Source organism: Calidris pugnax, unplaced genomic scaffold, assembly GCF_001431845.1.
Source record: "Calidris pugnax isolate Ruff unplaced genomic scaffold, ASM143184v1 scaffold244, whole genome shotgun sequence".
Lineage (NCBI taxonomy): Eukaryota > Metazoa > Chordata > Aves > Charadriiformes > Scolopacidae > Calidris > Calidris pugnax.
In genome coordinates, this window is record NW_015091141.1 from 3,868 (window position 1) to 30,672 (window position 26,805).

Below are 26,805 nucleotides of genomic sequence, written 5' to 3' on the forward strand. Positions count from 1 at the left end.
TCCCACAACAACCTTCTCCGTGATGTCACCAGGTGCCGGAGTGAGACCCACAGGCGCGTAACGACCAGGGTCTTCCTTCTCACCCTGCTCGGACACCGGGACAACATCTACCGGCTTCCAGTCGGCAGGGACCTCCCCGGAGCCCCCAGAGCAGACACCGATGGAGAGGCGTCCCGCCGTGACAGGGACCAGCTCCCGGTGCTCCGGGACGGACCCGCCGGTCCCCAGCGAGCTCAGGCCGGGAGTTCGTCCGTCACCCCCCGGGGACGCTCCTCCAGCACAGGGCTCCGGACGTCCCACCGCTTCCCCGCTCCGTCCCGGTTATCGTGACGGGGAGGCGGGCAGCCGCTCCGAGCGCCCCGGGGCTGCCGTCCCTCAAACCCGCGGCGCCCGCACCCCTCCGGCCTCCTCCCCGCCGCGCCCCGAGGGATGGCGGCGCCAGGCGTGGAGCCCCAGGCCCCGCCGGGCCGCGCTCCGCCGGCGTAGAGGCGGCCGCGACCCAGGGGAGCCGCCGCCGCTTTCCTGAGGCGCGGCCCGGCCGCCGCCATCTTGCTCCCTCCTCCCGCCGCCGCGCGGGGCCTGCCGGGAGGGGGCGGCACCGGCAGCGGGGATAGGCCCGCCCTCGTCACGTGGGTAGGGCCGGCCGTCAGGGCGCCCGTTCCTCCGAGGCGTGACCGCGATGGCGGCCGCCGATTGGACGCCGGGCGCGCGGCTTCAGCGCGAGGGCAGCGCCCCTCCCTCCCGCCCCCGGCACGTGACGCGGGAGCGGGGCTCGGAGTCGGGCCGGAGTCAGGCGGCGGCCGCGTCCCGCCGCGGTGGCGGTGAGTGTGGGGGGCCCGGCCCGGCCCCCACCGGTCCCGCCGTTCCGCTGCCTCCCCGCTCCGCCCGGCGGCCTCCCGCCGCACCAGGGCCCCGGTCCCCCCTCAGCCACCGCGGCCCGCTCTCCCCTCAGCGCGGCCGGCCCCGGTTCCCTCAGCCCCGCGGCCCGCTCCCCCTCAGCCCCACCGGCTCCGTCTCTCCTCAGCACCAGGGCCCCCGGTTCCTCCCTCCCTCCCTCAGCCCGCCGGTCCATCCGGCGGCACGGCCTCCCGTCAGCCCCCCGCGGGTGGCGGGGCCGGGGTGGCTCCCCCGAGGCCGGGGGTGTCTGGGCCTCCCTGCGGGGGGGGGGCTGCAGCCAGCGGGTCTGGTGGGGCCCTTCGGTTTCCTCAGCGGCCGTGTTTCCTTCCGCCGTCAGGGAGGGTGTGGGGTGAGGATGGAGACCCGGGGCTGGGCAGAAGTGAAAGCCGGGGGGGGGCTGCCAAGGTTGGAGGGAATTCTGGCTCGAGGATTCACTTCTTTCTTTCTTTCTCTTTAGCGATTGCTGGCAGCCAGTGGTAGCTTCACAAGTATTTATCGTTTCCCAAGAAAACTGCAGGATCCAACGACTCGTTGGTGCTGCCAATGGTTTCGTTTCTCCATAACTGGTGACATCCCTGTCTGTACGGCTGGGGCAGACCTTCTCTGATGCAATGGGAACTGTGCCATGAGGACTGGTGAGACTCGGCCATCGCCATGACCGAGCCCCACAGGGTGTCGTTCACCACTCTCCACGGCCCACTGAGCAGCAGCTTCTTGAAGAGGTCTCGGAAAGACGATGGAGAGCAGCCCCAGGACTCTGAACCAGCTGCCACAGCCGTTCGCATCACGCTCACTCTCTTCGAGCCAGACCACAAACGTTGTCCGGAATTTTTCTACCCAGATCTTCTGAAGAGCTGTCGAGGGAAAGTAAAAGGTGGTTCTTCAGGAGACAAGGTGAGTGTGTTCTCATGGCCTGTGGGGAACCTGTGTTGTGTCTGACCATTTCAAAGGCTGTTTCACTTTTGCTGTCTTGAGGCTGTTTTGAGAGGTGTCTGTGTGTTTGCAGGTGCCCAGAGGTGGAAGGAGAGTGGTCAGGCCTTGTCTGGAATTTCACATCCGGAGGGTGATGTGTTGGTGGCAGAGTGTGGGACGTAATGCTTGTTTAATTCTGAATTGCTCAATCTAAAGGGATTTCTGGTCCCTGGCTTGCTAGCAGCTGCCAGCAGCTCTTTTCCAAAGAGCTGCAAAAGGAGGGATGCTTCTACGATGGGTGTCTGCATCTTTTTGGAGACCCTGCTCTACTGCAAGGGACTGTTTCCACCTTTGTGCTTGGCATCGCTGCCTGTGAGCTGGACGTGGTGCTTCCAGGTGTTGCTGGACGATGGTGTTTGCCTGTTGAAAGCCATTTCTCAGGATACAGTGAGACTCAAACTTGTGTAGCATCTAGCCTTTGTCTGATGGTTGTTTTTCTATGAAAAGAGACTTGATTGGATTCTCATTATTATTCTTGATTTTACCAGTCAGTTGATGGTTCTTGCTGCCTTTTTATTTTGATTTTTTTTTTGAGACTTGTGAGAAGCAGTGACAGGTACAGAACTACCTGAGAGAGCACCCAAAGCCTGGATACAATCCCAGCATTACAGAGTAGTTTGGGTGGGAAGGGACCTCAAAGCCCACCCAGTGCCACCCCCTGCCCTGGGCAGGGACACCTCCCACCACACCACGTTGCTCCAAGCCCCCTCCAACCTGCCCTTGAACCCCTCCAGGGATGGGGCAGCCACAGCTTCTCGGGCCAACCTGGGCCAGGCTCTCACCACCCTCACACCAAACAAGTTCTTCCCCACAGCTCAGCTCCATCTCCCCTCTTGCAGGGTCCAACCCTTCCCCCTCCTCCTAGGGCTCCCCTCCCTCATCCAGAGTCCCTCCCCAGCTTTCCTGGAGCCCCTTGAGGGACTGGAAGGGGCTCTGAGGTCTCCCTGGAGACTTCTCTAGGGTGAACCCCCCCAACTCTCTCAGCCCCCCCTCCCAGCAGAGGGGCTCCAGCCCTCCCAGCATCTCCGGGGCCTCCTCTGGCCCTGCTCCAACAGCTCCATGTCCTTCTGCTGTTGGTGGCCCCAGAGCTGGAGGCAGCACTGGGGGGTGTCTCCCCAGAGTGGAGCAGAGGGGCAGAATCCCCCCTTGGCCCTGCTGGCCACGCTGCTGGGGGTGCAGCCCAGGGTGGGGGGGTTTCTGGGCTGCCAGCTCATGTTGCCTGTGAATGTTGAGCTTCTCGAAGGACCCCCAAGTCCTTCTCCTCAGGGCTGCTCTCCATCCCTCCATCCCCAGCCTGTGCTGGTACTGGGGGTTGCAGGACCCTGCACTTGGCCTGGTTGAACCTTGTGAGGTTCATGTGGTCCCACTCCTCCGGCCTGTCCAGGTCCCTCTGGGTGGCATCCTGTCCCTCAGGCCTGTCATCTGCACTCCTCAGTGTGGTGTCATCCACAAACTTGCTGAGGGTGCCCTCGATCCCGCTGTCTGTGTCGCTGATGAAGCTGTTTAACAGTGCTGTACTAAATACTGTACTCAAGGTTGATCTCTCTGAACTTCTGGCTGGATGTTCTCATCCTGATGGGTTTGATTCACGGGCGTTTGGTGGCAGTGTGACAGATTGGTTCTGATGCTTTTGTCTCTTTTATTTCTACAGAAGAAAGACCCCGCTGATCCCTTTAATGATGACGAAAAGGAAAGGCATAAAGTGGAGGCACTTGCTAGGAAGTTTGAAGAAAAATACGTATGTTTTTCTTTATGTTATTTATCCCTTAGAATGGGTAGTGCTGTTCAGCTCAAAACCAGTAGCATTTAATGGTCGTTGTCTCTAATTTCCCTGTTCTCCTGCAGTACTTTATCTTGTCTGGAAGGCACTGTTTTCTGTGAAAGTTGTAGATAGTTTGCTGTCGTTCATGGAAATAGTTTAAATATGTTCTTAAATTAGATGAGTCTGATTAAAGTGAATTATGTTCTCACTTGTAGTGGCAAATAACTTCCTGTAATTTCTCGTCCTGGTTTCAGCTGGGCTAGAGTTAATTTTTTTTCTAGTAGCTGCTGTGTTTTGGGTTTAGTGTGAGAAAAATGCTGATAATCACGTGTTGGTTCAGTTGTTGCTAAGTGATGTTTACATTAGTTAAGGACTCTTTCAGCTTCCTGTAGAGGCTGAGATGGAGCACAGATGGGGCAAGCTGGTCCAAGGAATATTCTGTAGCACAGATGACACACTCAGTGTATAAATGGGGGTTGATTTGGGGGGGACAGGAATCTGTGACCACTGCTTGGGATGGGATGGGCAACCAGTCACGGGGTGGTGAGAGCCATTTGTGTTGTATCACTTTATTTTGTATATACTTTTACCATTATTATTACTATTGTTAGTCTCCTTTTCCGTTACTGTTCTATTAAGCTGTTTTTATCTCGACCCGTGAGTTTTTCTCCTTTCCCTTCCTTTTCTCTCTCTTCTCCCCACTCTACCTGGGGGGGAGGAGTGAGCGAGCGGCTGCCTGATCCTAGTTCCTGGCTGGCGTTAAACCACGACATTTAGAAAATTTGATTTTCTTAAGCAAAAATTAATTTCTAGGCCTCGTGGCTGTGGCATGATGTAACCTCTCCAGTGTCTAAGTACAGTGATGAACACAGTCTCAATCTTCTACTGTTTAGGGGGGCAAGAGACGTAGGAAGGACCGCATTCAGGACTTGATTGACATGGGGTATGGATATGACGAGTCTGACTCGTTCATCGACAATTCTGAAGCGGTGAGTGTGGGGCAGGAGTGAGGGGGCTGAAGGCAGCTGCCTGGGGGGCTGCGCTGGCACCTGAAGTGGGTGTGAGCCAGGAGTGTTCCAGGGCCAGGAACGAGAGCTCCTGAAGCTTTGGGCCATGGAGAAGCTGCAAGGCCTGGAGCCCCTCTGCTGGGAGGGGGGGCTGAGAGAGTTGGGGGGGTTCAGCCTGGAGAAGAGAAGGCTCCGGGGAGACCTTGGAGCCCCTTCCGGTCCCTAAAGAAGGGGGGCTCCAGGAAAGCTGGGGAGGGACTCTGGATGAGGGAGGGGAGCCCTAGGAGGAGGGGGAAGGGTTGGACCCTGCAAGAGGGGAGATGGAGCTGAGCTGTGGGGAAGAACTTGTTTGGTGTGAGGGTGGTGAGAGCCTGGCCCAGGTTGGCCCGAGAAGCTGTGGCTGCCCCATCCCTGGAGGGGTTCAAGGGCAGGTTGGAGGGGGCTTGGAGCAACGTGGTGTGGTGGGAGGTGTCCCTGCCAAGGGAAGGGGTTGTACTGGATTGCCCCTTCCATCCCAAACCATTCTATGAACCGCCTGGCAGGAGAAGGCTGGTTTGCAGGGGAATCCACTGCCCTGTCTGTTCCTGGGGGAGCACAACTCCTACAGCACTCCCCAGGCAGCTCAGCTGCAGAACAAAGCCTGAAAGCTGATGGTGCCAATCGAGTGTTCTCTGTCATTTCCAGTATGATGAGCTTGTTCCGGCCTCTCTTACTACGAAGTATGGAGGGTTTTACATCAACTCAGGAACACTGCAATTCCGTCAAGCGTCTGAATCTGAGGATGACTATGTTAAAGAGAAGAAGAAGAAGTGTCCCAAGGTGAGCAAGGCAGCTCTCTCTGTTATTTCCTGTGTTGGAGCTCAGGGGGTTTGCTGCTGGGAAGTGTGTTGGCATCAAAGCAGGGAGAGGTTTGTGAATGGGTGTGGACAGGGAAGGGATGAGCACTTGTGATCCCATTCTGTCCCCGTATTTGATAGTCAAATGAAGCAGGTCTGGCGTGGATGAGACTGCTGGGGGCTGCCTGGTTCCTAGAGGAGAGGTGACAGCAGCCCCTGGGCACGCTGGAAAGTCACTTTCATTGCGGGGATGGAGAAATCAGTGCTCCTCTTTGGTGGCAGTGTCTGTTGGAGACAGTCCCTTTCCATAATGCCAAAGGAGGGAGCTGAAAGGGGAAAGATCCAGGAGCCCTTGGCACCCCTTCCCCTTTACTGATGGATGGTCTCTGGGGTGAAAGCCAGGGACGCAGTGAAATGCTGCAGGGGGGATGTGCCAAACTGAGGTCAGCGATGTCTGGGGCTTGGGGTAATGTGTGCAGTGGGGAAGGAGCTGCTCTCCAGCTCTTGGGAGAGGCCCAAAGTGGCTCTGGGGCTGCAGGGCCAATTCCATGAGCAGGAGACACTTTGATTCTGACTTTGTTTTACCCCCAGAAGCGGAAGTTGAAAGATGGAGGGGAAAAACTGAAGAAGAAGAAGAAAGATGATTCTTATGACAAGGAAAAGAAATCCAAAAAGTCCAAGTTCCCAAAAGCTGGGTAAGGAGCTTGAGCGCGTGGTGTGAAAAGGCGGCTGGTGCTGAGGGAAGGAGCCCAGGTGCAGAGCAGGAGTGTCAGAGCCAAGAGGGGCCGAGCGAGCTGAAACGTTGGGGTTTCTTGGAGCTCTGTTGGGGCACTGATGGAGGGAAGATACTGCAGAGGCTGAAGAGAAGGATAACGACCCTTGGGACGAAGCTGGGAGAGGAATAGTGGGCAGGAAGGGCATGAACTCAGAGCTGTATGAGTGTCAAGGAGGAAGAGGTTAGAAGGCCATGGGTGGCAATCGCTTGTACTCCTGTCCAAAGTACTTCTTGTGTGGGCGCTCAGGTTTTTTTATATCCTCTCTCCTTTTGGGCTGTAAACCTGAGTGTTTATTCTTCCTGTTGTGGGGCGTCTTGTTGTGTTGCTCTGTCCTTGCTTTGGTCTGCCTGGCCTCTTTGCTTCAATGTCTGCATCTATTGCTTTTGTGTCTTTTGTTACATTTTCCTCCTATTTTTTTTCCTTCTTCCTGGATGTGTTCTTCTGGGTTTCCTTTTTCCTGCATGGATCTGCTTTCAGACAACACGAAACCAGATGCCTGACATGGTACCATGGGTGTATGATTCCTCTGTGGCGAGCAAGGGAGAGGCAGCTGCTCCCCTGGTTAAAACAGGCAAAAAGCATCAGGGTGCTGTCGTGCGAACTCTCTCTTGCTTCAGTGTCTCTGCACTTTGTGTGTTTCCCAGTCTTCCCTGCTGGAAGAATGCCCACACCTAAATAAGAGCGTAGCTCGATGGAGATGGTTTAAGCTCTGTCATCATTCTGCAGTGAGGAAGGACAGCCTTCTCTTCTCTGAGCTGAATAAGCAGAGGGACCATAAGTGGTTGAGGAGCTAAGGTTTCCCAGGGTGTTGGTGCATGTGGCTGAAGTGAACTGGGGCGAAGGTATCGTCCTCTCTTCCCCTTTGTCTCGTATTCATTTCAATTTCTTTTCCTCCTCTGTTCTTTTTACAGCTTTACGGCGTTAAATGCGAGTAAGGAGAAGAAGAAGAAGAAATACTCTGGAGCTCTCAGCGTCAAGGAGATGCTGAAGAAGTTTCAGAAGGAGAAGGATGCTCAGAAGAAAAAAGATGAAGAGCAGAAAGCGGCGGCTCCTTCACCAGCAGAAGCCTCAGCCCCACGGGAGGCAGAGGCGATGGCTGACCCTTTGCTCTCACTCTTTGGCCACGCCAGTGACAACGACCTGCTTCAGGCCGCGACAGCCATGGACTCCTTAACGGACCTGGACCTCGAGCGGCTCCTCAGCGAGTCCCCGGAAGGGAGTCCCATTCCTGAGGTGGAGGATGGGAGCGATCCCATGGGGATGGGCTTGGAGCAGGATTTCAAGCAGCCTCCATCCCTCCCCGAGGGCCTGCCAGCCCCTTTGGAGAAACGCATCAAAGAACTGGCTCAGGTAGGGCAGGTCCTTGGAGGGCAGTGGGATGGTGTGGTTCCCCGAGGGGGGACAGCTCTGCTGGGTTTGTGTGGCTTCCCCAGAGAGAGAGTAGACTCCAGTGGGGGAGTTTTGCAGTGCCAGCTGGAAAGCATTACCTGGTCTACAGTGTGATAAGGCACGAAAAGCCCTGTAGATGGGCCTGAGGATTTGTTAGAATGATTTCCCCATCACACACAGGCAGGTGCCTTCACCACAGCATGGGTACAGTTTGGCATCTCCCACATTGGAGCTGCAGTTTGGGTTCTTTGCTCGTGTCTAACATCCCACCGTTGAGTACTAATTAGGGAACAGACAATCTTAATTTGTAGAAGGGGGATGCTGTGATTTTTCAGCAGCAGCAGCTGCTCCTGCAGCTGGAGTCCTGTGGGAGTGGCCCATCTTCTCCCAACTGTTGGGAAGGACTGTTGTGGAGAAGGGTTGGGAAGGCGTTGGGTGCTGGTGGGGATCCCTCTCCTGGCCTGTCAGAGCCATGGGCTCTCAGCCTTGCTGTGGGGCTCCTCTGGGGTGAGGGCCGTCCCCATCAGCCTGTCCACAAAAGCTGAGGGGTTTTGTTCCTGCCCCTGGTGTTATTTTTAAACATTGATTTTTTTTAAGTCGTGAACAGTGCTCTTAGACCTCTGTGGTGGGGTGTGTTCTCCCTGCTGGGGCACATCAATTCAGAGCACCTGTTACTTCAGCATCTCTTAATAACTCCTGTTACTGAAGATAAGCTTCTGTTAGAGATAACTGTCTTCTGCTGAGAAATTGTAAGTGTGTGTAGTGATGGTGAGCAGATGGAAGAGCAGGAGGAAATGAAGAAAGTATTGCCACAGCTGATAAAAGGAATGGGCTCTTCATGGAAGTTTCTATTTTCTATTGAGGTTGTTAACAGAAAACCCTGAAACAGCTGTTTCTGAACTAATTCTGAGGTAAAGGAGAATAATATGGAGGCTCCCATGATATGGAGTTAATCCTTACCTTGCTGTAATGCAGTCTAATAGCAGACTACCCAGAGATTTTCCTGCTACTGTGTCTCTTGCTGCTGGACTCTGTGTGTTAAGAAAAGGAATCAAAGAGGAGAAATAGAAGATTTAACAGATTGAAGCCCCTGGGTCAGTTGGGATTTTGGTACATGAACTCATTGTAGGTGGGAATGAAGAGGTGCTTTACCTCTGTCTGAGAGCAAGGTCTCTTCCCTCCCAGCAGGTGGGAGCATCTCCTGGGTTAAAGGGAGCCTCCAGGCATTTCCTCCTCTTCTTGAACTGCTCTGAGTTTAACCTTCTCCTTCCTAAAAGAATTTTCCTGCTGAGGATTCTCTTTAGCATCGAGCTGCCTTCTTTGATATCACCAGCTGTCTGTGGCTGGCTGCTGTCAGAGAGGAATGTACACCTTTTGGGCATAAATTAATGGCCTCAACCTTGGAGTGTTAAATCAGGGTATTTCCAAGTCATGCCCTTCCCTCCTGGGCTCCTTTCCCCTGCCAGGAATCACTAAGTTGATGTGGTGCCTTGTGGTAAGACCCAGTTTTGTTTACGTCCCCACTCAGAAGAGACTGAAAGCTCTTGGCAATTTTCTACTATCTCATTCATCTCTTGGAATTATTTTCCCACTGGACATATTTTTCATGGGTGTGATTTTTTGGGCAGCGCTGTGTGTGCTGCAGTCATAGCTCAGGAAGCTTCCTGAACAGGAGGTGGGTTTTTTTTTTAGTTTCCATGGTGTTGACTGGAAATAACACCTCCCCTGTGGCTGCTACTCGTTCTCTTGGTTTCATGTCCAGATTGGTCTAAAAACCCTGGTGATGAGTATCTCTGACTCTTGTTAAATGTGACCAGGATGATCTTTCTGGTTCCAGGGACAAGCTTTATGCTCATATTACTCAATATAAGAGCTCTAATGTGAAGTTAAAAGTGTCACTTCTCCCCATGGGAAGAATGCCAAAGAAGCCAGATGCCACCAAGCCATCTTCTTTGCCCCATTAACTGGAGGAATCTTCACTCCAGTGTGGTAACTCCAGTGCATCTGGACGGGTGAATCCAGACTGGGCAGGACATGGTCTCACCAGTTCAGAAGGCAGGGTTGGACTTGGACTGAGGAGGTGTAAGAGGAGAGGACACAATCTCTCTTCTCTCTGTCGATTGTGGCAGCTTTTAGCCCATTTTTAGGCAGCTAGTGCAGAGCTGGGTGGAATAAAAATGTGCCTTGTTTAATAGTATTTCTGAAGTGCTTTAAAAAAACCCCTAGATACCTGTCTGTATCCCTGAACTGATGATGTCTTGTGTTCTTTGCTCATTCCCAGGCCGCCAGAGCAGCAGAGGGAGAAGGCAAACAGAGGTTCTTTACTCAGGATATCAACAACATCATACTGGAGTAAGTGCCACCAGGAGAGAAGGCTGGGAAAGGAGAATGTTAGGCAGAGCATTTTTGATAAATTCGGGAGCACGTTTAGCAGGAGTTTTCAGGGGGGTCCTCATACAGGTCCTCCATAAAGAACATGCTCAGGATAATGAGAAGGTCTCCTAGAAATGGCCTTCAGTTGAAGTATGGTGTATAATGGAGGTAGGAGAAGATTGGAAGGGAAGTTTCCAGGCCCCCTCTTCTCAAGATGATGCCTGATACCTGTGTGCTTAAATTTGACCACTTGACCTGTGATTGTAGCTTGATACAAGAAGAGTAAATCTCTCCTTGTGGGAGATGTCAGGCCTGTTCTTTGCTGTTTAAGCTCTATACTACATGGAATATTCTACAACTGGGCTAAAGCTGCTGTCTTCTACTGGTTTTCTTTGCAAACTGGAGGAATTCCATTACTGCTCTGTGTTTTTGAGTCCCCTAATTAATGAATGCCAGTGTTGCTTCCTGCAGCTGTTGATAATGGCTTCATTCTTCTTCAGGCGCCTGGAGAAGGCTGCTGAGCGCGCGCAGCTTTGTGATCAGCCCGCTGTAATAACTCTGACACAGAGGCTTTAATTTCACCAAGGTTTATCGAGGCACTTGAAGGGAAATTGCTATGGGCCAGTTTGGGAGTCTGTTTTCCTCTCGGTTCAAGTGGTGATTGCCACCTCTCAGCATTCCAGTGCCGACTGCACAAACAGCCCTAATCTGCTGTTGAACTCATAACTTCAACCGCAGTGAGAAGTGATTCAAATGGGTTTGTTTGACTGTGCCTTAAAATCAAGTAGGGGGTTTTTACACTTCTTATTGACACTGAGAGGTGGCTTCAAAAGCTGGCCTCTTATATATAACTCCCTAGATGGGTTTGGCACCTCTCTAAACTACTCACTGAGAAGTAAGTTCAAGCCCAAGGGATAAAGTATGATTCTATGTTATCCTGCATTAGATGGCCATAGTATGTGATGTGAGCAGGTACCTCTCATTTCATTGCCTGATGCTGCTGCTCTTCAGCTGCTAGGAAGAACTGCAGAATTAATGAGACCGCTGACATCCTTTTATTCCTTTTATCATTTCATTGCCCGATGCTGCTGCACTTCAGCTGCCTGGAAGAACTGCAGAATTAATGAGACTGCTGACATCCTTTTATTCCTTTTGCACATACCCTGAAATTAGATTAAAAGGCGTAGTTTGGGCTAAAGGCTTTGAGTCTGATTCCAAAACCTAAAGAACCCATGTGGAGTTTGGTATTTTGTCCCTCTGCCTGCCTCCAGCTCCCCAGGTGGCATCAGAGCTGCATTTGTGTCCCTCAGAGAAGCCCTGGCAGGTCCCTCCTGGTCACCGCTGTGTTTGTTTTGTTCCTCAGCATCGAGCTGCAGAGGCGGGAGCTGAACAGCCAGATCCGCTCAGGGGTGTACGCCCACCTGGCTGCTTTCTTCCCCTGCAGGAAGGACACTCTGGTGAAGCCAGCCCCAAAGCTTGATCTCTACGAGCAGGTGAGTGACCTTGGCAGCACGGCCCCGTCTCGTCTGCGCCTTCCCCCTGAGCTCCAGAGCAGAGCTGTTGTCCCTGCCGTGCCGTGGGGGTGGTGGTGGCCTCCCCTGAGCGTGGTTCAGGCAGCACATCTGGGGGTTTGGGTTGGGAAGTGGCCAGGTCTGGCCCTGCCAGCCGTGGGTGTGTGGGCTGGAAGAGGCCGCGTGGAAGCTGAGTCTGTTGTGTGCTGTGCTCCAGGGTGGCCGCTTGAAGGAACCGCTGCAGAAGCTGAAGGAAGCCATTGGAAGGGCCATGCCAGAGCAGATGGCCAAGTACCAGGAGGAATGTCAGGCCCACACTCAGGCCAAGTTTTCCAAGTAAGCTCCTCCTGTGCTTGTTGGGTGTGTGTAGCTCTTCTCAGCAGGCTCCCTGGCACAGGCCAAGTTTTCCAAGTAAGCTCCTCCTTTGCTTGTTGGGTACGTGTAACTCTTCTCAGCAGGCTCCCTGGCACCTCTGGGCCTGCTCTCATCGAGTTTACCACCTAGTTTTGTTCTGTAGCCAAAAATCGCTGGCAGGCATTAATTGGCCTGATTAAGCTGTGTGTGATCGAGTTTACCACCTCGTTTTGTTCTGTAGCCAAAAATCGCTGGCGGGCATTAATTGGCCTGATTAAGCTGTGTGTGTTTTCTTTGTGCTCTCTGTGGTGATGCCAACTACAGCAGCATTTGATGGGCCCAGAACTTGGCTGAAGTTTTTCACTTCTGTGTTTGGACATGTCTTTGGGAATGTGAAAGCCTGAGAACAGCCAGGCTGGATTAGTCCCGTGGTCTCTAGTCCACAATATTGGGTGATTTCTTAATCTTGAGCTCTTTGCTCAGCTTGCACCCAAAATGAGAGATTCCTCCTTTCCATGCGCATGTTATCACTCACTCTGGAGACCTCTGAACACCATTGTTCAAGAGATGCTTAAACCTGTCTTTAAATCTCCAGGACAATAACTTCCACATCATCTCTGTCTCCTTTTTAGGATTCTGGAGGAGGAAAAGGACAAAGAGCAGCGAGATCGTGTTTGTTCTGATGATGAGGAGGATGAAGAGAAGGGAGGGAAGCGCGTCGTGGGACCACGAAAGAAATTTCAATGGAATGATGAAATCAGGTTTGCATAATTTAGATACTAAGTGGACCTGTGACCTGCCTTATTCTATGCAGTTGGAAGCGAAGCATTTCAGTATTTATATCTTGTTTTCAGAGCAGCACTGATCGTCTGTAGGAACAGTCAGCTTGGAGGTTGGTGGCAAATTTGCTGTTTGTGGAAGCCACTATTGCATTTATTAAATCTCACCCTTATATACATTGCAAAACTGAGCTGATTTTGGGCACAGGCCAACCATGAGAGAAGGGGTAAGAAGCCCACGTGCAGAGGGGAAAAGAGAGGGACAGATCTTTGGGAAAAGAGGGAAGTCGGTTGAATTGCTGAAATCCTACAGAGCAGACTCCTGAAGAGACCAGATCCTGGTTGTGGAAGCAGTTAAAGGCAGTGGGGGGCTCTGGCCCTGGCACCCAGGGTTGTGACAGAGCGGAGAGCGCTGGGTGAGGGGGAGAGGGACAAAGGATAAAATGAGAGTCGCTCACCCTGTCATCTTCATCTGACTCTGTGTCCAGCCGAGGTGGTGTTCCGTAGATGGCTGACTCACTCAGGACAAAGCTTCACTTCCCACCTTCTCGTTGCCTCTCGGCACCAAGGGCTGCAGAGGGGTTCAGTTCTGCGGTTGTTGACGAGGCCTGTAATTCTTTCACTACCTCTGCCTTTTCAGGAGGTTAAAATGGGAAGGGATGACACAGTTTATCACCCCGGGCGCGTCGATGTGTGTGCACACACAGAGTGAGGAACGTGCCTTTCCCCTCCTCTTCCTTGCTGAGGCAGCGCAGGGTCGGTTTATCAGCGAGGCGTGACACGGAGCCAGGCCCCTCGCGGCCTTTTTGTCCAGGCCCGGCTAAACAGAGTGACCTCCAACTGGGAAAGTTAACCCACGTAACCCTATTTGAAATCTTCCTGTCCTTCAGGGAGCTGCTTTGCCACTTGGTGAAGATTAAGTTGGATGGTTATGACCTTGACAAGAATAAGGCTCAGTCTCTAGAGGATTATGTGAAGACCTTCCTAGATGGCGAGGTGAAGCCCCTTTGGCCAAAAGGCTGGATGCAGGCCAGGTGAGCAAGCATCGAGTTGTACTCCAGGGATTCCTTGTCCTCAGGGACTTTGGAAGGCAGTAGTCCTGTCCCTGCTCCAAGAATGGCCAGCTTCCAAGTTAGATCAGAGTGCTCAGGGCCTTGTCCTGTGGAGGTTTGGACATCTCCAGGGATGGAGATTACCACAGCATCTCTGGGCCTCTGTTCTGGTACTTAACATGAAATCTTTTTCTCCTTATATCCAGTCAGAATTCCCCTTGCTGCACTCAACTGAATATTCCCTCCATTTGCTTTTTACTGTGCACCTTTGAGAAATGTCTGGCTCCATCTTCTTTGTGGCTCCCTGCCCGCCCTGATTCTTTACTTGGTGGAAGGCTGTCATTAGATCCCTCCTTGGTCTTCTCATTTTCCAGGTTGGGCAAACCCAATTCCCTCCGCCTTTCCTTGTATTTGTGTCCCTGTTCCTTGGCCATCTTGGTGGCTCTGGACCATCTCCAGTTTGTCCACATCTCTCTTGTTTTATGGGGACCCCGAAGCTGGATGCTGAGTCCACATGTGACCTCACAAGTGCTAAACAGAGGGGAATAAGCCCTGGAACTGCTGGCTGTGCTCTTGCTGATACCTACCAGGATACAGATAGCTCTCACCAGTACCCCCTTGCTGCAGTTGCTCGTGTTCAACTTTCCACCAGGACCCCCGGGTCCTTTTCTGCAAGGCCCCTTGGCCCCCAGCCTGTGGGAGGTTATTCCATCCCAGCTGCAGGACTTTGCAGTTTGTCTTTGCTGAACTTCACGAGGTTTGTGTTGGCTCCTTTCTCCAGCCTGTCCGGGTCACTGTGAATGGCAGCCCTGCCCTCCAACCTGTTCTCCCCTCTCCCTCCATGTTCCTGTCACCCTCAAACTTATTAAGGGCGCAGTCAGTGCTGTTGCTCAGTCTGTAAAGTAGTCTTGGCCCCCGTGTTGACCTCTGATGGATGCCACTGGCAGCAACAAGTTACAACTGGGGTTGGGGGAAAGCTGACTGCTTTCTTGAATCCGTATTACAAAGGATCACTTTAATCTGTCTCACGAAGGATACATTTTTCAGACTTTTTGGGAGGTCTTCCCTAGAGTATTCCCTAAAGAAAGCAAAGCAGAAAGTTTTAGGGGCTTTGGGCTTGCACTAGACACATCAGAGAACAGAGTAAGTAGGAATTTGGTGTGGTTTTCTATACCCTATCTGGTGTCTTCACTGCTGGTCCCTGCTCTTTCATGCCCTCCATCATCCATGCCATTGAGCAGGCCGTTGCAGGGAGCCCTGCAAACTGCAGAGGGTCATTCTGCTGGGACTGTCATCACCCTGCTTTGTTTTGCTCAGTAATTGTAAAGAAAGGACACAACTGTACAGTCTCACTGCTGGGATCTCTCTCTCTTTGCTGGGCGGCGCTGGTGTCTTCTCTCTGCTGAATTTGCTTTTTGAGTTTTGCAGGGGATAAGGGAAGAAGTAGGTTCTAGTTTTTAAGAGCAGTAAGGGCAAGTGGCACGTTACAGGTTCCTTTGGAAAAGCCCATGGCCATTTACTGCAGCTGCACGTGAGGTACAGTAACAAGCATGGATGTAGTGTGGGAGCTGAATGATGGCATTAAGAGGTGGATGCAGATTCCTACTTAGTTAATGAAGATATTACCAGCTTGAGGGGCTTGGTTTGCCAAGCTTTAAAAGCTCTTTTCTTTGGATAAAAGGAAGTGAAGATCTTTTCCCCCTAGCTTGTAGCCTTAACTGTTCTTGGGCATAAAGATTTTCACCCAAGCTTCAGTGTAGGAGGGGCTTCCAGTGAAGTTAACTATGGAATGACTGAATAAAAGCGGTTGTCCTGGTTGCTTTCCAGTGGCTGAAGGACAATGGTTTCTGCTGCTGGGACTTGATGGAGTTGGACTTGATGATCCTTATGGGTCCCTTCCAACTTGAGAGATTCCGTGATTCTGGCTTTGTGGTTTCAAGACAGAGGGTAGATGGACAGCCCCACAGAAGGGGAGGGGAGGGATTGGCAACACTAGGAGAATTGTCAACAATTTCATGGGTGAGTCAGCTTGATTCACTGACGTGGTGGTCACAGAAGTTCGTGTGGTGGACAGAGCAGCAACGTTGAGTATGAGTTCAGAGAGACCCTGCCGTGATTCTGTTTTCTCAGTTAGCACTAAAAGGCGATTAACAGAATACAAGGTTATTTTAACCTTGCTTTTTAAAAGAAAAAGGATGACAAAAGGCTTTGTCAGGCAGTTAATAGCGGATGGGAAGCATATTCCATGTGCCAGCACCATGAAGGTGAGTTTATAAGTTTCTCACCCTGATATCTAAGCAGGCAGCTAATTGGCAACTGGTTTAAGTGAAATAGTGTCTGTGTGAGATTCTGGTGTACGTAGCCTCAGTCGTAAAGAGTCTTGGTTGAAGCTCTGTTTATTGGTTGTGGTTTGTCAGTTGTTCCAGAAACGGTTGTCCTGATTTAAGAAGTCACCTCAGCTGTTTGTTGGGGACGTAAAGGCAGCAGGGACTCGCCGCGTGTGAAGGCTTCTCATCCATATTGCTGTGTGGAGGCAGGGGAAGGTAACTTTTCTTTCTTGAAGTTGGTGGAGAGCTCTTGGATGGTCTGTGGCAGCAGTGACGCCCAGCTCGAGGGATCGTACTGCCTCTCCAGTTGCCTGTCAGCTTTTTAAACTGACAGAGTTTTTTCCTTAGTTATTGTCCATCAACTGCCTTAATGGCCTTTCCAGCACCTACAAGTGTAGCTCCCCCGGAGAGGGAATTGTGTGGGGGAATTCAGCAGGATTTTCCTGGAAAAGGGGTGAATATTTGTTTGCTCTCTGTGGTTTGAATTTCACCGAGTCCCCCTGCTGTACCGTGCAGCTCTGTTCTCCAGTGATCCCAGCTGCTCTACTGGGTCTTGCTGGATATCACTTCTCATTGCTCTCTTCCCTTCGTAGGACACTGTTTAAGGAGAGCAGGCGTGTACACGGACACCTCACATCAGTCCTGTGAGTATCGTGCAGCATTCCTTTGGAGTGATAACTGGTGAACTCCATTCCCTGGGGCCTGGGTGGGCCGTGCAGGAGCTCCTGAGCTTGCTTGGCTCCCAGCAGATAGTTTGGCGCTGCTTCGTTTGGGGAGGCTTAGGGAGAAGCAGTTGTTTTGTGTGTGTGTGTGTGTGACATCTTCCCCGTGCAGCCTTCCTGAGGTGCTTCAGCCTTCCAGTAAGCTCAAAGAACTTTTCCAGCTTGCCTCCTGGCCTTGTTCAACAGACTGGAGTCTGGGGACTGGGAGGTAGACGACGGTAAAATGGAGCGTAATGCCAGCAAGGTGGTTACTGCTGCCCATTCAGTGGGTCCTTACTGGATTCTGGATTCCCTCTTTCTCGTTGCCACGTTAAAGGAGGGGTACAGTGAGCTCAGGCTAGTGAAGATGGCTCGTGGGTGGCAAACCAAGAGAGCCATCGGAATCCAGCTGGGCAGGTGCTTTAAGGCCAAAGGGTCTCATGGATCTTGCTGGGAGTCTGTAACAGAGGATGACAGGGACTGAAGCTGATGTCTGGTCGACAGACGGTCCTGTTCTTGGCACTGGATGAGCAAGGGGAAGTGTGAGAGAGAGAGAGGATGAAATAGAGTGTAATCATCCTTCCCTCAGCCGTACCCTTCCGGCGGTTCAGGGATGTCTTGTACCAGAGATTGCATCTGACCAGACCAAACGATCCATTTGCCGCGAATTGGGCAGATGCTTTTGCATCCTCGACTTCTTCTGGGAAAAGAAATGTGTAACTTCTGCAAAACAGTCTCTGTATCAGTTTCTCTCTGGGTATTGCTGTAGTTAGGTCAGTGGTGGGTTCCTCTAGCAGCTCCTGGCCCTGCAGCTGGTGCAGGACGTGTCTGTTTGGTGCTTCCACTGCTCTGCAACCGTTCCAGGACTCTGCTCCGCTCCCTAATTCATTCCCCTGTGCGGGAGTCGGGGCTCCCTAGAGCAGCAACCGAGTGTCATGTGGTTTTGAATCCTAGCAACGTGAGATCCTGCCTCTGGTCCCTCGGTTCTTTGCAAAAGCCTCAGTGGATCGTCATTAACAGGGCCCAAGTGTGCTCCCTAATTGGATGCTTCCCTGCGGGCGCTCAGTGAGCCGTGTTTCTTTTGTCTCCCTCAAAACAGGGCGAAGAAGAAAGTTATAGCTCCTGCTAAGGTGAAAGTGAAGGTGAGTTCTTTTTGGTTTTTTGGTTCTCATGGTTGATGTACACCAAGAGTCAAGTGTCTGCCTTTTTAAGTCCTATGTTTGAGCCCTGTATCTATATATCAGGTGTGAGGAAGTTGTACTGTGGAATAGCTCTAGTCAGTTTTGGGCTTGAAAAAACAACTGGAACAGCAGCTAAAATTGATGGCAGCAGCAGCTGGGAGGGAGGCGGGGGGTTGGCAGGCACAGAACATGCCTATTCTGCCTTTTATCCCCAAATTGGGAACCTTGCCTTCCCTTTCCAGCAGTAAACCCTGCTTCTGTTCTGACTCTGCCTTCTCCTGTGATTTTTTTGTTGTTGTTGTTCCAGGAATCTTCCTGCAAGCCAGATAAAAAGGTGTCGGTTTCTGTTCCTTCGATGCACTCAAGCAGCACCTTAGCTCTGTCTTCGGAGCCCCAGGGAGGAGCTCTGGGCATCAGCACCCAAACCAGAGAGCTCTTATCTCTTGGGACATCCCAAGGAGCCAGCAGCACTGGTGCTCCCACTACCTTCATGGATGACTCCTTGGATGAGGACTTAATTCATAACCCCACTTCCTCCCTCGAAGCTGTCTCAAAGGAACTGGCTGTGCTGAACAGCAGAGCGGGAGGGAGCCCTGACTTTACTCTTCCCGGAGCTCCAAAAGCTCCACCAGAGAAGATCCCAACTCTCGCATCCTCAGAGGAGAAGAGGACATTTCCAAAGCCCAACCCTTCCCCTACATCGTCCTCTGGTTCCCTCCAGTCTCCCCTAAATTTCCTGGCTGAGCAGGCCCTGGCGTTGGGCCAATCTTCTCAAGACAAAAAGACGGAGAACTCGAATTACAAAGAGCTCTCCTGCCAAGCCTCCCCCAGCAAAATCCTTCCTGATGCACACCAGGCTAAACAGAAACACCACGGCCTGGTCCGGCCAAGCCACGGGCCTCAGACCTCCACCCCAGCCCCAGCTTCTCAGCAGGTGAAGGTCTTCCACTCAGGCAGCCAGCTACAGAAAACTTTCTCCTCCCCAGCTCCCTTCGTCAAACTGCAGAATCCCAAGTCCTCCTCCTCCTCCTCCTCTTCCCCACTGCCCCAACGCTCCCTCCTCCAGCAGGTCAAGTCATCAACCAAAGCTCAGAGCTTCCATTCCTCTGCCTCACCAGGCAGCACCCAAAACTCTGGCAGCTCCCACAAGAGCCCAGGCTCATCCTCATCATCTCTCAGCTACACGGGAAAACACTCAAGTGGCTCTAGCTCTTCAGGACAATCTTACAAATCGCCCTTCGTTTCTGGTTCCCTCTCCAAGCACGGGGCTTCTTCCAGCAGCTCCTCAGCTGGAGCTTCTGCAAACCAGGGCTGCTCCTCTGGGACCTTGCTGCCCGCCGTGCAGACCCCTTCCTCGGGCCAGGCGTCCAGCCGCCCCTCCTCAAGCTCCTCGGTGAAGAAGACGCCCGTTTCACAGAAGTTGACTCTGGTGGCACCTCCCGGAGGTTCAAACGGAGATTCTAGCGGGGGCACTCAAGGGGTGGCCAAACTGCTGACCTCCTCCCTAAAGCCAGCTGTTGTTAGCAGCACCGCATCTTCTACCTCTGTGCCGGTAAGCAGGGCTGTGCTGGCCTGCCCCACAGCCAGGGGAACGCGGGGCACCGCCTCGGGCCGTCCCCTGACTTGTTCATACCTGCCCTAAAGTGGTGACTTCTAAAGGATTTCCTGAAATTCTGGAATGACTGTCTGGATCTTGGCCTCTTAGGCTTGGAAGTCCTGGCCTTTGCCACGGGCTTGCGCTCCAGAATTCCAGCTTTCATTTTTGGCTTAAAATAACAGCGAAGCAAAACACTATTTGCTGGGACGTGATGTCTCCTGAAGGACTCCTGGGTTACCCATACACACCTGTGTTATTCACCCATTGTGTTTAATGGTATAAGGGCCTTCAATTTTCATCTGTAGCAAAAAAGTAATTGTTCCTAATGCTGCTGTATTAATTTGTTGTTGGCTGCTCATCCCTGCCTTCTTTTGTGGCATGTGGAAAGAGCCAGGCAATTAAATGAGTATATTTAAATGGGCCTGAAGGACATGAACTGCTTCAGCCCCTGTGTTACTGAGAAAGAGAGCTGAAAAGCATTCCCTGGTGGTGTCTCTCTCCAAGGGAGAGATCTCGGATACCGTTCTTGGGCGCAGGGGTGCATCAAACCGTGGTCCCCAAAGTTGTCAGCAGTGAAATGCTGGTAGAAGTGAGTAGGAAGCATCCTCCCTGGAACTCACAAGCAAGGAGTAAGGTGTTCCTCTCTCTAATGGAGGCACAGTTCCAGAGTGAAATCCGGTACAGTCACATTTAGAAGAGTATGGAATCCCAGCAGCAGGATTGCCAGAGTCCTGGGAGCCTCCAGATGGCCTGAGGAGCTGGCAGTCCTTGGGCCCTGGCTGGGAGGGTGGTTCTTGCAGGGAGGAATTCTTGAGGGCTCTGCGTTTTGCAGTTCTTTAAGTCTGAATGATGCTCTGCCTTGGGTTTTCCTACTCCTGACAGACCTTTCCTGTTGCTTTTCAGAAAGGAACTAGTGGAGCTGTGCTGCTAACGAGTTCTTCCTCCTTAAGTGTCCTGGCTCCTTCCTACAAGTCCAGCAATCCAAAGCTGCCAGCGGCCCTGAGCTCCACCCCGTTAGGTATTATCTCTCCTATTCATTCCTTCCCTCTTCATGTCATCTCCTTCAGTTCCGACTCCTCCCCAAAAGCAGGAGTATCAAAGGATGCAATAGTTACAGGACCTGCTCCAGGAACTTTCCACCACGGCCTTGGCCACAGTGAGTATCCTCCCCATCACACACACACGTGTGTTGCTTGTGCTGTTGGATAACAACGCTGCCAGTGCTCTGCTGTGTTAACCCATTGCAGACCAACCCATCTCTCTTGCTGCTGCTTCGTGCTCTAGATCCTGCATTTATATCTCCAGCAGTTGCATTTGGAGGACCTGGGGCACATCCCTCTAGCTAGCCCAGAACTCCCCATAGTTGGAAGCTGAGCTACAGGCTCACTGCTGCAGCTTCTCTGCTCGTTTCTGTCTTCAATGTGTATTTGTTCTTTTTTTTTTTTTTTTTTTTTTTTTTTTTTTCCCCCCCTCCCCTTTTTTTTTTTTTTTTTTTTTGTTATGTCTAAGGTCTAGTGCCCTTTTTTTTTCTTTTTTTTTTTTTTCTCCCCCCCCTCTCCTTTTCTTTGTTTTTCTCTCTAGGTCTTCTAGCTGGCTTGCACTCCAGCCCCCACCATGCAGCGCCACTCCCACATTCTGCCCTGTCCACTCATTTACCGCAAAGTTTGCCAGGTAACTTGTCGTGTTCGTCTCCTGCCTCCTGATTTGTCCCATATCTCGGCAGATAATTCCTCTCGGGGTGAAAACAAAGTGTTTGTCATAGAATCATAGAATCGTCTAAGTTGGAAGAGACCCTTGGGATCATCGAGTCCAACCATCTACCCTACTCTACAAAGTCCTCCCCTACACCATGTCCCTCAGCACTGCGTTGTCCGACCGGTGCGGCCATCGCTAAAGGCTGTGGCCTCCCCGAGGTCGGAGGCTTAGCCCTCTGTGTCCTCTCCTGTTTGGTTTAGCTGGGGCAAAGTTGCCCATTTCTGGAAGGAGGAGCCCTCGGTGCTGATGGCGAGTTCCTGGAGGTGCTCGGCTTTGCTGCTGGCGTTGTGGGGAAGAGTTATCCTGCCGGGATTAAAGCTGTGCCTGTGTATGCACAGTCTGCCAGGACCAACGGCATCCTGGCTCGTATCAAGGATAGCGTGGCCAGCAGGAGTAGGGAAGTCATCGTGCCTCTGTACTCAGCACTGGTGAGGCCTCACCTCGAGTGCTGTGTTCAGTTTTGGGCCCCTCACTACAGGAAAGACATTGAAGTGCTGGAGCGTGTCCAGAGGAGAGCCACCAAGCTGGTGAGGGGCCTGGAGAACAAGTCACATGAGGAGAGGCTGAGGGAACTGGGCATGTTTAGTTTGGAGAAGAGGAGGCTGAGGGGAGACCTCATTGCCCTCTACAACTCCCTGAAAGGAGGTTGTAGAGAGGCAGGTGTTGGCCTCTTCTCCCAAAGGACGAACGACAAGACCAGAGGAAATGGTCTGAAGTTGGGGCAGGGGAGATTTAGATTAGATATTAGAAAGAATTACTTTCCTGAGAGGGTGGTCAGGCCCTGGAACAGCCTGCCCAGGGAGGTGGTGGAGTCACCATCCCTGGAGGGATTTAAGAAACGTGTAGACATGGCTCTTCAGGGCATGCTCTAGTGCCCAAGGTTATTGGTTTATGGTGAGGTGTTGAGTGTGGGGTTTAGTTGGTGGGTGCGGTGTTTTTGGTGGGCGTTTGGTGTGGTGTGTTTTGTATTTGTTTGGTGGTTTGTTTTTTTTTTTTTCTTTTTTGTGGTTGGACTCGATGATCTCAGAGGTCCCTTCCAACCACTAAGATTCTGTGATTCTGTGACTGCCCAGGAATGAATATTCCAGCTCTCAGGAGTTTCCTTACTGGTGTGGGACCCATATAAAATGTGTCAGGCCAGAACGTCTTGCGTCTGTGCCCCGAGTTAATTGGCCTTATCTCCTCTGCGACCAGTTTGTAGGGTAAATGGAGACTCTTTTACTTGGTGGTGACGATGGGATGGTATATTCCGGCTCTCTGGAGTTTCCTTACTGGTGTGGGACCCATATAAAATGTGTCAGGCCAGAACGTCTTGCGTCTGTGCCCCGAGTTAATTGGCCTTATCTCCTCTGCGACCAGTTTGTAGGGTAAATGGAGACTCTTTTACTTGGTGGTGACAATGGGATGGTTTTGCAGTTAATCCTGTTCCTGCCCCAGTTCGGTCCCTGCAGAAGCAACGCATAAAAGAAGAGATTTCCAAAGAAACACCTTCTCTGCTCGTGAAGGCAGCCCTGCCTGGTGGGCTGGGAGCGTGTGTAAATATGGTAGCGCTGTGGAGGGAGCAGAGAAGGAAGGGGGATCCGTGCAGGGTTCAGGAAATGGAAATGCAGGGCCAGCAGCTCGGGCTTCTCTGCTTCAGGGAGTTCCTTGTCCCGTTAGAAATGGCCATTTCTGCTTTCTTTAGCACATCAGTGCCGTTCAGTGCCACTCTCTTAGTACCTGCTCCTGTTGTGATTGTCTTACTGGGCAGCAGGAGCCTGGTTTAGGAGAAGGATGTGCCAGCCTGATGTTGTGGTGCTGAGGCCTTTAGATGTTGGATCACCTGCTGGAGTTCTCGTGGCCTCCCCTAGCAGTCGGGGTAGAATGCTCTTGGATGCTGAGCTTTGTTGGTGAAAGAAGAGAGTGACAATTCAAAGAATTTGTTGTCTTTACTTGTTTTGCTGAAGTTTGTCTGAGACGGGTTGTTATGCCACCCCAATGGGGTAGAGCAGAAGAAGGAGGTACCAGCAGCCACCACTGGTGTGACAGACCCTTCCTCTTTGTAAATTGAATTAATGGAGAGTGAGATGATTGATTTCGGTTTCAACATGGGTTGTGAAATGGATTCTGTGTCGCAGAGGAGTTCTCTGTCCTGTTATTTGAGGGGATTTAGAGCGGGTTACTTCACTCTTGCCTGTAGGGCTTATAACAAAAGAATGTTTGGATGGAGTGCTGCTCTTCAGCAGGACGTGGTGCCAGAAGCTGGGAGCAGATGAGAGGTGACAAGGAATAAGTGAAGACAAACTGACCAGCTTCATTTGGGACCCACATCCTCGCTTGGTGCTTTCCCATAGAGATGGGAGGTTGAGCCTGGGAATGTCACCAGTCGTGGTGTTTTGTAGAAGAACGACAGTAGTTATTTAAGTGCCCACCATAATCTTAAAACGTTTTGAGTTGTTTTGAGGCATAACCTGGGGCTGGCTGTACGAGCAGGTGGGGCCGCAGCGGCGTTGCTGGACTCTGGTGCTTTGGGAGGTGGCTACAAACGCAGGGAGAAGTTGGTGCTTGAAGTAAAAGTGCTTATACTGGCATTCTCCAAAAAAAGTGTCCGAGCAGGGCTCACCTGGTGCTTGCTTGTGCGTTGTCCCTGCTGTGCTGGCTGGTGGTGGTGCCTGTGGCCATGCTTCTTTCTCACCGCTCGCTTGAGAAACGCCATGGGCTGGGACTGGGCTCTTGCATGGAACGGCCTGTCCTTGTCCTGGAGAAGACACTGTTGCTACGTGCTGCTCGGTGCCACTGCTGCTTAACTGTGCACCCCAGTACACCCATTTCTTCATCATAACCTGATGGTGGTTCGAATTGCTCCTGGAAAAATTCTGCTTCCTTAAACTTCCTTCCTTTTTCTCTCTTTCCTTCTCTTTTCCTTCCATGTCTGTTCCTTTCTCTTACATCAATGGTTAGATCCCTGTGGTTCCTGTCGCTATCAGTGGGCACCTAGAGCCTTCATTACCGTGGGCAAGGTGCATAATGGTGTTATTTCAAACCACCTGCAGATGCAAGGCAACAAGTACCATGTATTTCTAGTTTCTGAGGTGGGGGGACATGGTAGGGTGGCCTTTAGAGAAGAGCACAGGCTACCTAGTCAACCAGCAACCTCTGTCTACACTGTGGTGGTTTGCTGGGAGGCCACAGGAGACCCTCAGTGCTTCCCCCTGAGCCTTCCTCAGGTGCAGAGGCACAACTGGCCTGCTCCCAGTTGTGAGATGTCTCCAGACACATCCTCTAACCCCCTGATTTCCTTGGTGCTGGAAGGGAAAAGTAGGTTTTTCTGTGGAGGGTGACTCTGGCCGCCCCAGCTGATGCCCAACCCCCTCCCCACTTGGTTTTATTCTCTTTCAGATGCTTCTCAGCTTCACGGCAAAGGGTCCAACGCACAGCAGCGCAAGTTGTGACATCTGCGAGGAGGGGAGCCAGAGCACACATAGGATAAACCCCAGAGGAACAGGTCATAAACTTTGGATACCGGCTGTGTCTTTTGGTTGGGGTTTTTTTTTTTTTTTTTTTTTTTTCTTTTGGCCTCACGACAACTGGAGAGACCGAACCGCGATGAGGAACTCATTGGTGCGTTTGCTCAGTGGCTTTCGGAGCGAAGCCCCCACGCAAAGGGCCACCTTGAGCCATGCCCTCATGAGAGGAGTGTTTTTGTAGCACTGTTTTATGGCTGCTGCCCTTCCTGCATTCCCCAGCACTGGCAGGAGCTGGAACTCCCAGGGAGACGTGGGCCCCGTGGTTTTCTCCCAGTGGATTCCCACCACCTGCATCTGCCAAGTACCTCCAAGCCCAGTCACCTCCTCGTGGAGGGTGTGAAAGGTGCTTCTTTCTCCTGCTCTGGATTTACTTGGAGAATTCTAGCGCTGCCAGTGCTTTCTTGAAGACGTTTGACTGACTTTTCCGTTGTACTATAAAACTGTGCTACAGTTAATTGGAGGACTTAACATTAATTGGAGGACTTAACATTTCCTGTGTGGCGAATCTAACGAACCACCTGATGTTCCCCTCTGGAGGAGAAGGAAGACTCTTTAGAGAGACGTTTTTAGATGCAGTCATTGACTTTGAGAATTCCGACTTCTTTTTGGGTTTTGGATTTTATTTTTTTTTTTTCCTCCCGCTCAGTTTTATCCTCATTCCCATCGACCGCATTGGATCGGACAGGACAGTTCTCGGCATGTCACGTGTATAGGAAGACATAATTCCAGTGCCTTTTACGGTGGAGCAAGAATGGACCTAGTGACACACATTTCAACCCTATTTTGTGTGCTCCTCAACCCTTTTTTAATCATTCTGTATTTAAAATGTATTCTGGTTTATTTAATAGAGCTTTTTATGGTTGCACATCAAAAAAAAAAAAAAAAAAAAAAAAAAAAAGCTGCACTGTCTGGACTTTGAGGGTGATTTGGTGACTGCGAGCGCAGTCCCCAACCCAGCAAGAGCACCAGTTCTTATCCGAGTCTGTGCAAGCGGGTTCCAGACCCTCCCCTAAAGCCATTCTTTCCTAGGGTCGACAGTTGGGATCTCTTTGGTGGGCAGAGGGAAAAAGATCTAGATTAACCAAGGTCACGGCCAGGCAAAAATTGCTCTCCTCGAGGATTTCTGCACTAGGATCATGTGCTTGTCACAGCTGCAGGAACGGGGACCGGCTGCAATTGGGAGGGGGCGTCTTTTTATTTTCAAGTTTTTAACTCCAAGACCTAAATCCTTCTCCTTTTGATCTGTGCATAGCTAAGGGCAGGCTGCGGTTCCAGCTGAACTTTATGGGCTTTGATTTTTTTTTTTCTGCTCTTGCCCCCTGCCCAGTTCTGCCTCTTCAGTTCCAGCTGAACTTTATTGGCTTTGATTTTTTTTTTTTTCTGCTCTTGCCCCCTGCCCAGTTCTGCCTCTTCTCAGGCCCCCACAGCCACATCTGAATCATGCAGTAGTAGCCCTGATCCACCTAGATTTTACTGGTATTTCAAGCAAAAGCTCGCAGCCTTCCTTCCTGAGCTTTGGGGGGAAGGATGCTGACACCCAGGATACCAGCGAATATCTGCTTTAGTTTTCCCCAGTTTTGGTAAGATCCAAGATGGACTGTTTTCAATTTGAGCTGATACAGAATTTCCCGAGATCAGTGCGTTGTTTGTATTTTAAAAAAACAAAACACAATAACGCAGCTCAGATTTAAAAATCTGTTTACAGGACATACCTAGGTTGTAGCAAAAGAGCCAAAGACAGAACTTGTGTTACTAAAACAAAGCACAGCGGTTACGGATGGACTCTGAGCGGTGGATGTCGCGGGGTTCCCCTTGAAGGCCCGATCCCCAGAGGTACTTTGCACCTTCAGCTTTTCACGGGAGCTTGAAAGAGCCTTCCCCCCACCTGGGACACCAGCGAGTGACTGGAGGTACTGGTTCTACTCCCTCTCTTTGCTCTCACTTGAACGCTTCCGCTGGGGAAGCCCCCGTCTGCGTGGCCGGAGCAGAATGCCCTCCTTCTAGGAATTTAGCGAAGCCTCTTGCCTCAG

General features: G+C 51.7%; 1 protein-coding gene across 5 annotated transcripts; it reads left to right on the forward strand.

Moving 5' to 3' along the window:
- Positions 1-746: 746 nt before the first annotated feature.
- UBN1 (ubinuclein 1) lies at positions 747-26,108 on the forward strand. Of its 5 annotated transcripts, XM_014958798.1 has the most exons (18): positions 747-821; positions 1,355-1,791; positions 3,521-3,607; positions 4,525-4,620; positions 5,323-5,457; positions 6,066-6,169; positions 7,162-7,600; positions 9,921-9,991; positions 11,376-11,505; positions 11,741-11,859; positions 12,510-12,638; positions 13,547-13,690; positions 16,629-16,679; positions 17,836-17,878; positions 18,225-19,469; positions 20,418-20,670; positions 21,096-21,185; positions 24,648-26,108. In XM_014958798.1, exons 2-18 carry the CDS (start codon positions 1,552-1,554, stop codon positions 24,698-24,700), a joined length of 3,429 nt encoding a protein of 1,142 aa, XP_014814284.1. In that variant the 5' UTR covers positions 747-821; positions 1,355-1,551; the 3' UTR covers positions 24,701-26,108. The 5 variants fall into 5 exon arrangements, with proteins under 5 accessions (XP_014814284.1, XP_014814286.1, XP_014814285.1 ...); XM_014958800.1 differs by lacking the exon at positions 21,096-21,185; XM_014958799.1 differs by lacking the exon at positions 16,629-16,679.
- The last annotated feature ends 697 nt before the right edge of the window (positions 26,109-26,805 follow it).